Below are 10423 nucleotides of genomic sequence, written 5' to 3' on the forward strand. Positions count from 1 at the left end.
TGTGTAGGATATTTCATTGTTCTTATGACTTCACAATTTAACTCTGAATGACTTGGCAGCTGGTGAGGCCACCAGAGTTGTTGAGAGAAAGTGATGGAAAGTTAACAGTCCGGGTGTAGCTGTGCTGAGTTGACGTGTCTCTTGGACAGTGAGAAGATGAGGTCCAGACGACTTTGAAAGGCAGGATTCTTGCTCTGGAGAGAGGAACGGGTTAGACCACAGCTTTGGGAATCTTTAGCTTCACGCTGGAAAAACGGGTGGTCTTTTCCAAATGAAAGTGTATTGTTAGAAAAGAACAAGGCCGAGAACTCAGCCTTAGGAGACACAGGTAGGAAAAAGATATTAATGAGGGATGCAGAAGGAGCAATTGAGGAGGCGTGCAGGGAAACCAGGATTATACAAAGTCAGAGAAATCAAAAGGAAAAAAAAAGTCAAGAAAATTCAGTTTAATTCCCATCAGATACTGTTCTGGGCTCGCTAAAAGTTGACTCTGTATTAACTTAGCTCTGCCTGCTTCATGTGACTGAGATTGAATCACTGAATTAAACATTAAGGGTGAGAGAGGCTAACACAGATGAACAAATTTCCCTCTTTCCTTACAAAATGAAAAATCAATTTAAACAAAGATTAAAAACATAATTGGAGAACTAGAGGCCAATAAATCTATTTCTGAAGCTGGAAGCTATTAAAGTAAACTAACCTTTGCAATTGTCACTGTGCATCTGTAAAACCTACCAAATTCCTCTTGGGTATTAAAAAAATGTAAGAATCTTCTGAGGGCTCCGTGTAGGGCTCTCCTGACCTGGAAAGTGGGCTGGGTACCCGGGAAGGGCCTGGTGTGGGCCTGTAGTGTCTGACCTCTGGGCAGCTGTGCTGGGAGGGAGAAAGCTCAGGAGAGGAAAAGGGGGGAGGGGTGTCAAGAACACAGTGGAAGGTGTCAGAAGGAAACATAGCAGGGGTCCCTTAGATATCCCAACACCCAGAATAACTCTGATCCTTTTAAAAAATTATATATGTTTTGGGGGAACGATAGAGGAGCCAGAGTGTGTGGGCTCCAATTCTGGTTCTGATGCTGCCTGGCAGTGTAGCCAATGTTCTTAGTGTCCCCAAGTAAATATTTCAGAAGGGGGACTCTTGTTTTCTTACAAAACCCCTTCTTCCCCAAATAAAGGTCTCTTGCATCTTTTCAGGATTGCTTTTGGACGACATTCTTCTGGAAAAGCACATCTATTCTTAGGGCTCAATCTGATTTTCCTCTTTGTACTATTTTCACATATTCTACCATAAGCTTGCATTCCTTTTGTGGAAAATAAATGTTACTAAAAAACAATACGTAAGAGACACCACTAAAAACTCAAACCCCAGTTGTCCAGCTCAGAATCTCAAGTTCTCTTCATTGTACTACAGTCTCATCTTCGAGTTTTCTCTTGCCCTTGAATCCAACTGGTCACCCTGTCCTAGGGCTTCTGTATCTGGAATGATTCTAAATGCTGGAGTGGAAAAAGTACTTTAGGACTCAACCCAAGTACACTCTGATAGAGGGAACATTTGTTTGTCTTTGCACCTCGCTTGACTCTGCTTCTCAACCCTTCTCTCCTCTTGTGGTTTGCCACATTCACCACCCATCAGGTTCCCAGGACCCTAGACATGAACGTGGCTGCAGGGTCCTCCCAGGACCTTCTCTCTCTGACAGCTGCTTTGTGCTGCTCCCCTCATCTTCCCTCCCAAACCAACCCTCACCAGCCCCTGTTCTGGAGCCTGTGACAGCCCATCCTTGCCCATGTGTTATTGGGCCACTGCAGGCAACGTCTGCAGCTTAAAGCAGGGCTTTCTGGAGATCTAATGTCCTAACCTACCAGAAGGAGGCTAATGAAGGAACTTAACGGTCTGAGGGCCCTGTGGGAGCTGGTGGGGGATGTAAAGGAACCTGGTGGCATCCATCGATCTAACTACATAGTCTACCTGGTAAAGAGCACTGTTTTTGGAGTTAGTTAGACTGGCTTCATATCCACTGAGAAGCTGCACATCCCTGAGCAAATTACTTAATCTCTCTGTGCCTCAGTTTCCTGGTCTATAAAATGGGGTTATTTATAGTACCTAGCCCAGAAGGTCTATAGAAGGCTTAAATACCATATAAACAGTTAACCCAGTCTGAAATACATTGTATGTGCTTAATTAATAGAAAATTAAATAAAAATTCAAAACATCATTATTATTTTACATTCAGTACTAGCCCTCTGGGGCTGGACTCTGGCTGGTAAAGACTATCCTCACAATTTCTCATCTTGTTTGATATGTGCACAACTTCTTAAACCTAGTTTCTCTACCCTGTAACCTGAACCCCAGCCTTCTCTCCCTGACTTTCTTAACGTTACTCCAAGGAACCAGACTCAAACGTGGTAGGAAAGCTGCTGCAGAGGCCAGCAGACAGCCCCCATCACTTCCCTCCCATATTATTCACTGAAAATCTGTTTACCTTCCCAGCATAACTCCCAGGCCCCAAATCAGGGATGCAGGACATGTGTGCTCACCAGAACAACCTTTTACAGAATTTCCTCCTGCACATGAAACTGGATGCCTCTACCATACAGATATCAACTGGGAGTCTCCATGAAGCTACGCATCACCAAAATGCTTCCTTTCGGGGCTAGAATAGTTTCCCGGAAAGCGTATTTTACTTTCTAGAAGACAACCTAGAAGCTAGTGGCTGCTGCTGTGGTTTTTCAACTGTTTAAACCAGTATTTGGATACCACCAAAGTGTCTCCTTTTTTTTCCTGGAGAACTGAATTACAAAATACTGGTTTCTATTAGGGTGTGTCTAGCACTTTCTGTGCTGCCAAGCCTTCCATGTTTATAGTCTGCACACTAGATTTTCCATGAACAGGCTCAAATTTATTCCCAGGCAATGATGTTTAGGAAACCCAATATGAACGTGAAGATTGTTCTAAAGCAGTTTCAGAATTTGTGTTATGCAGTTGCCTAAAAAGAGCATGTCTGATGTATAAAAAAATAATATATTTTGGAGGCATGTCTTAATATATGTTGGGGAAAAGGTACTCACTCTCATATGTTTTCTTGGATTGAGGTATCACAGGAAACTTATTTTTTATATTCTTCTTCTCTATCCTTTATTTCTATACTTGTACAGAATACAGCCCAAACACCCACCTACACAGGCATTTTACAGAAAGAGTTGGAAGCCAAGTGACTGAAAAACAAAACAAAATTATGTATATAGGGTCTTTAAAGAGATTTACATGTGAATTCAAATGGGAGCCAATGGTAACTCTGTAGGACAATGAACCAGTTAGAGAAAAGTGCTAATGGGAAGTGTGACTATGATTTGGTTTTGATGAGAAATAAAACGGCAGGCGCCGTGTTTTTAGAGAAAAATAAAGTAGGAAATAGAGCTTTACATTTACACACACATTCTGTCTCCAGCTCCCAGAAACTTACATGCTGGCCACAATCACTGCAACATCCAGTGTTATGTTTTGAGCAGGTCCGCCCTCTCCTCTCTTTTAGCCCTCTAAGGGGGCCCCACTGCTCCAGGCCATGCTTCTCACAGGCTCCTGTCCTTGCCACCTCCTCTGTTTCCCCTGACTTGCTCTTCTCCCCCATCTAAATCCTTCACTCCTTCCAGGCTATCCTCAAGGCCCATCTCCTCCATGAAGCCTCCCCACCAGAACCCCAAGCCACGATGCCCCGTGCTCCAAAACCGACACTGTTTATTGCTGATGCCGCCCAGTCTTGCAGATTCCTTTTGGGTGGGTGTTTTCTCTCCCTTTGGCTGCAAGCCTCTTGAGGGCGGGGCCACATCTAATTCCATTTCGGTGTACTACCATAGCACCTCCACACACTGAACACAAAACAGAGGATCAGCCAATATCTGTTGGATCTGTGAGGTCTAAAATGGCTAATTCCATCTGGCTATCTAAATTGCCCTAATGAGGTCTAGATAATGTTTATAGCTCAACAACTATCCCCTGAACTCTGCCCGTATGCAGGGCTGCCATCCATCATGAAACATCCCTGAGGAACTTTGGAGGCCATCTGTGGTGAATGCACGATGTACGATGTACGTACGGCCCAGGTTCCCTTCTGGAATGAAGGACTAAGCACTTCACAAGCTGCTGGTAGTGATGTCTGCAGACAGCCCTCAGCTGAAGGGAACAGCTTCGCCCAAGATGCAGGGATGGCATGAATCTAATTAATGACTCATCATTATGTCAGGGGATATAAAGCCCTGGCCCCTCACCCCAATTCAGTTCTTTTTTCTTTTTATTTTAATATTTATTTATTTGGCTGCACTGGGTCTTAGTTTCGGCACATGGGATCTTTAGTTGCAGCATGTGGGATCTAGTTCCCTGACCAGGGATCAAACCTGGGCCCCCTGCATTGGGAGTGTGGAGTGTTAACCACTGTACCACCAGGGAAGTCCCCCAACTCAGTTCTGAAGGGTTTTCCAGCTCCAGAGCTCGAGGCTATTATTGGGTCTGCCTTGCAGCTCAGCTTCTCACTCTGCCCAGTCTGGCATCCCTCCCCTCCCTTTCTCTTTCCCAGGTATTGATCCCAAGCGCATCCCCAAATAAACACACTGCATGCTAACCTCCATCTCAGAGTCTGCTTCCTGGGGAACCAACCTACAACATCATCTATACATCCGTCCATCTATCTAGCCAGCCAGCCAGCCAGCAACCTACCACTGTGTTTAGGGCACGCAGGTGGTGTTTGTGGGTGCTGATACAGGTGAAAAAGACCCAGTCTTTACCCAGTCTTTACCTCCTTAGGGAGCGAAGGCCAGTACAAGAGATGAGACATGTACAGGAATAACTGTGAAGCACACAGTGGAAAGTGGATGGTGTCAAGAGAGAACATATAAACAGAGACACAGCCAGGGTATAATCCCAGGGCAAGGGGGTGAGAGTCTTCTGGCACTGGCTTAAGATGTGGCCATCGGTATATGCTTCCTATCTCCCTATCTGATCCCAAGCCCTGGAGACAGGATGGACTATGTCCTTATCTCTCTTTGCACTTCCCATACTTCCCAACACACAGTCCCAGACAGTGCAAGAAATCTTAAAACACTGAAGCAAAACACTGAAGGACAGCGTTGGCAGTTCTACTTTATAGGACAGGTTTCTGGCTGCCTGTCTGGCCTTTTAGTGCAGAGTTCTCAGGAGGCTCCTCAAGATGCTCATTCATTTATTATGTCCATAAAACCTTGGGAACATGAAAGCACAAGACAAGGCCCTGACCCTCAAAGCAGCCCACTATGTGGATGAGGCAGAGGCCCCTGAAAATGTCCACAGATAAGAACAAGACCTGGGACTATGACTAATAGCCAAGTAGTACATCATCCCCAGGTGGTCCCTGCCCTTGGTCGGCCAGTCCATCAATCGTCAAAGGTTACTCTGTCAGTTGACAAAGGTTACTGAATAGCCTCCATGAATAACCCAACAATGAGAATCAACAAACTCCAGAACCTCATGATCCTCCAAAACCAATGCCCCAGCATAATTTACTGTCTACAGGGGAAAAGCACCTTTAAGAAAATTTAAGTAACCACTATTAAGTGTCTGATGGAAAGAAAAGAAGCACTGGCAGGGTGGGGAAGCCAGTCTCCTGCATTTCCCTGCTTCAGCCCAACTCAACATGCCAGTCCCCTTCCACTGTCCCTCTCCTTTTACTGCTTTTGTACAATCTGTCACCAACTTCTGTTGTTTGTTTCTCTGAAATGGCATTTGCATCCTTCCTCTTCTGCCTCGCTTAGTGCTACCATCGCCTCCGATTGTGTGGCCACGAAGCTCCAAGCCTAGGCCATCCCTGCACTTCATGTCTGTCTGATGTGGCTTCTGAAAACCCAGATCTCAGTCGGTCATGTCTCTGCTCTACTATCAGCTCAACGGGGGCTCCTTCGGCACCATCAGGTACTAGTTATTAAGACCCCCTGTTGTCAGTGGCTCTCCCTACACTCACCTAACTTTACTTCCCAGTACTCCTTAGTATATGTCCTCCACTCCAGTCACCTCCCTGTTTATCTGTGCCTTTGCTCAATGGTGTCTGACTTCTGAAACGCCTTGTCTCCTCTTGGCCAACTATTGAATCCTACCCACTCCTTGCCACTGTGTTCACAAGGACCAAGCTTAGGACCGAGGCGATGGGAAAGACAGGAAGGACAAAGTCAGCGGCCTGCTGTTTTCCTACTTCTTTTATTATTTTGAAGTTTCCCTACCACATCCTGATTCCATCACATAGAAATGCTTTTCTGTAGCACCTACCCAGCCACAGGGATGCTCCATCAGCTTGACTGCCCCAGACCACCTAGCTCTGGGTGGAAGGAGCTTGTCATCTTGAGCTGGGTAGACTATCTCTGTCTTATAAGTCAGAAAGGGAAAAAGCTGACACTGGTAATGTTTACTTGCTTGTTATTTCCTAGGAAAGACTCAAATCATTGCTGAGTTAATACACCAAGCTCTAGGATTTCTGAGAGATGGATGGTGGGTTTGTCAAAGGAGAGACTGCCAAGTTGGGTCTCTGGAAAGAATCCAGTGTTCCATAAACCCTGTCTCTTTCCTTATCATAGAAAGAACCATAAAATGACAGAAAGGCAGAGGAGAGCTGCAGGCAGCAGAATGACTTAGAAGCACCATCCTGTGCTTCCTGAAAAACAGAAAATGCAGATTAAGACAAATCTCATCCATACACACCCCCTTTACTTCCTATGCAGGGTATTGCTTGATGAGAGAGCTGCACAGCAGATACTGGGGAGCTCTTTGGAAAAGTCTCTTGAAAGGGGTACAGTAAAGAGTAGGTGGTGCTCAGAGATTTCCTCACTCTGCCAATTTTTGACTGGGAAGGCTACGACATGGGCAAAAATGGAGAGGAGAATGGTGAGTACCTCCTGTTTCTCCTGTTACCTTGAAGGGAAAAGGTGCACCAGTGTGTGGGGGGCAATTAACGCCTCTTCTATTGGAAGTGGCATGAAAGTGGCTAATCTCCAGGTTATCAGGTGGACTGGGTAAGGCCACCTTCTCTACTTTGTGCAAGTTTCTCTAGAGCTGAAAGAAAAGGATGGTGAAAGCAGTAGTTTTGAATGTTCCCATCTTTATGACTTCAGCTGGAAGATGATGTGCATGAGAAGACATACCTTAAAAATAACTTCCCCCAAACAAAGGGGGGGGGCGGGTGGGGAATGAGAGAGTGAAAAGGATAAAATTCAAAACAAATCTCCTTAGGCAGTTACATTAATGTGATAATAACGACAATAATACTAATTTTTTCACACATGCCTAGTGATTTACATTTTACAAAGCTCTGGGGTATATTATTTAGCAGTATTCTTACAACATAATCCAATCAGGTGATAAAAATAGCAGCTGCCATTTACTGAATGATTACCAGGAGGAACACTTTTCATGTGTTATTTAATCCTCACATCCCCCCCCCCCGCTTGTACTATTGTTTCCCCATTTTACAGAGGGGGAAACTGAGGTTTAGAGATGTTAAGTAACTTGCCCGTCAGGTAGAGATTGAGACCTGAGTCTTTCTGATTCCAGAGTCCAGGCTCAGGACCTTAATAAGGTCTGTCTTATGGCAGGGCTTTTTCATAAGTTCAGGAAGGGGAGGGCACTGAGGAGGAAGCAGCCCTTCATCTTCTCTCCCTGTGAGGTAGGTACACACAGACACACACATTAATACTCCGAGAGATCCCACTTCCTCTGCTGTGCTTCTCAGTTATAAACCCATCCAGCTTGCACAGATACAGGTCCACAGATGAATGTCATGTTACTTACAGGGACAATGGTCAACTCCTATGGATAATTTAACCAGTATCTGAAGCTGCAACAGGAGTTTCCATTTGATAGGATGCAGCCATAGCAAGGCGATGAATTAGCAACTAGTTTTGAAGCTTTGTCACGAAGAATACTTTAAGACTGAAAATAATGAGGGAGACTGAATGCCATTTAGCAGAATGGCTTGTGACATTCAAATAAATGTTCAACTTGAGATTCAAGCACAGAGAGGAAGAAGAAATGACTGTAGAAAACAGTAAGGCACAAACAAATGGTGACAGCTCAGAGAGCTGGCTGCCCTATTCTTCATCAGACCCATCTGACCTCAGTAGTCACAACTGCTGTTAGTTGTGCAGAGGTCTTCTGACACAAACACACATGAACACCCTGGGATACTCCTTGCTGGGCAGGCTGTGGGGAGAAGCAACTGGACTGTTAAGAACTCCTTCCCTCCCCTTTCATCCAAGTACCAACTCTTCTGAGTGTCTCCTGCCCCCCCTTCCCCTCCCCTCCTCTTTCTCAAAGCCTCCTCCTCCCCTTCTCCATCAACTGGCATGAAAGATCTGAGGGTGAGAGTAGGGAGAGCATGTTAGTTCCTCCGATTTTGAGAGAGTAAAGTGTCAGTGTCAATGTACTCACTCCCCCTCCTTTTGAGCTCTAGAGATATACTTAGATAGACACAAAACACCCACTGGAACTTTTAAATGATGTGAAGAGATCCACAAGCCACCTGTGAAACAAGATCTTGGTGCTTCACAGTCACAGGAACATACAGGTTCGAGAAGGGCTCATGTTTATTACTTATGTCCACACATACCTACACAAAGCAGGTGGCCCTTGCACACACACAGGCATCCTCACACACGGGCATCTTGACGATGCCATCTTTCTTCTTCTCCATCCTCATCTCTTCCCACCCAACTGTAGGTGTTGACCACAGCCACCCTGTGAGAGGCTGAGGGGTATGATGCAGTATAAAGGGAGTCACTCCGCCCTTGGCTACTCCCTGGCTCTGATTCGTGGGTAAGCCACTTAGCCTTTCTGAATCTTTGTAAAATGGAGATAACAACCACCTGGCTAGGTGCTGTGAAGATAAAGGAGAATAGTATACGTAGGGCCCTTGGTACAGCTCCTGGCGCTGTCCCACCTGGTTCCTGAGCCTGCCTTCCTACACCCACACCTGGGCTGACGGTGCCTCCGGTCACCCGGTCCCCACCCTCAGGACACTGGCCTGACACTGGGAAGACTGGGGACTAGTCCGGGCCCTCAGGCCTGTACCAGGAGGGTTCCAGCTCTCAGGTCACAGGTCTGCTGGCCAGGGCTAGCCTGCAGGGCCACGAGGGCGTGGGGAGCCACGGTCACGTGGGAGGGCCATAGGTCTCCCGCCCGTGGACCTGCAGGAGGCGGGCAGAGCGGGCTGGTGGAGGGGGGCAGAGCCCGCGGTTAAGTCGACCCAAGGCTGTGGGTGGCTTCCTCCTGTTGCTCAGTATCAGGGAGAGGAGGGGGAGGACATTCATTATTTCCTAAGTAAGCGTCCACCCGTCGCTTCGATAACTATCGATTGTGAAAAGCTGGCGGCGTCCCTTAAAGGCGAAGCCGGGACCCCGCGCGCCGCCGCCGCGTCTGTCTTCCCGGACCCTTCGTGGGGACCTCCTCCGCGCATGCAGGGCAGCGATGGGCCAACGCTTCTGCATCGGCTCATCTAGCAGCTTCGGGAACCGCAACCACGAGCTGTGGTTTGACTCCTGCCCGCCCACCCGCGGGGGCCTTTCCTTCCCAGAGCGTCGTGTCACGCCCTCGGAGCGGGTCACCTGTTCCGCAGCGTCCCTGGCGCCCGGGGTTCGAGGAGCCGGCCGGCGCTCGGAAAGTTATTTCCAAAAGCAGATATGCAGCAACCCTCGCTGCAGCAAACTACAGGACGCGGAATACCCGAACCCTGCCCCACCGCCAGCAGCCCGGCGACTGGAGCCCGCTGCCGGAGTCCCGCAGCGCCGAGAGCCACCCGCAAATGCACCTACTCTCCCTCCAGCGCCCGAGTGCAATGGGGAGAAAGCCCCAAAGCAAACTCACAGCGCAGAGCCATCCCAGTCCCGGCCCGGAAAGGATCGGGCTGCTGGGGATCGGCCTCCCGCCTGGCCGCTCCGAGAAATACTCGCGATTTCCCGCCCCGGCCTCCCCTCCTGTCTGCCCCAGCCTTCCCGGCTGGGCTGCTGCGACCCCTCGTACCTGCGGCGGTCCCGGGCTCGCCCTCGCTCTGCTCGCCGGAATCCGAATCCATGCTGCCGGCCGGGCGTCCACAGACCCCCGCCCGTCCGCGGAGCGCACGGGACCGGCCGGCGTCCGGACTCGGGCTGCCGCGTCGCACTCCGGCCGAGCAGTGCGCTGCGGCCGCGGCCGGGGGGCCGCTCGGCAGAGGCTAGCGCCGCCCGCGCCCCGTTCCCCGCTCCCCGAGCCCGCCGGCCGGTGCCTGCTTGCCAGGCGAGCGCGGGGCGGAGGGTGGGGTGCGCCGGGAGAGCGCGGGGAGGAGGGCGGGGAAGCGCTAGTGGGGAGGAGCAGGAGCGTCCGGCGCCCCGCGCGCTCCAGCCTGGGGTTAAATACCCGGGGGGCGGTGCCGCTCCTCCACCCG

General features: G+C 48.9%; 1 protein-coding gene across 1 annotated transcript in view; it reads right to left on the bottom strand.

Moving 5' to 3' along the window:
• The window catches only part of TNFAIP8L3 (TNF alpha induced protein 8 like 3), a 40220-nt gene extending 30101 nt beyond the window's left edge, over positions 1-10119 (bottom strand). Inside the window, exon 1 of the mRNA XM_082648829.1 lies at positions 10024-10119. Coding sequence (XP_082504955.1) covers positions 10024-10075 — 52 coding nt within the window. The 5' untranslated portion in view covers positions 10076-10119. The remainder of the gene's footprint in view (positions 1-10023) is intronic.
• Positions 10120-10423: the final 304 nt, after the last annotated feature.

This window comes from Grampus griseus (genome assembly GCF_964374135.1).
Source record: "Grampus griseus genome assembly, chromosome: 2".
NCBI lineage: Eukaryota > Metazoa > Chordata > Mammalia > Artiodactyla > Delphinidae > Grampus > Grampus griseus.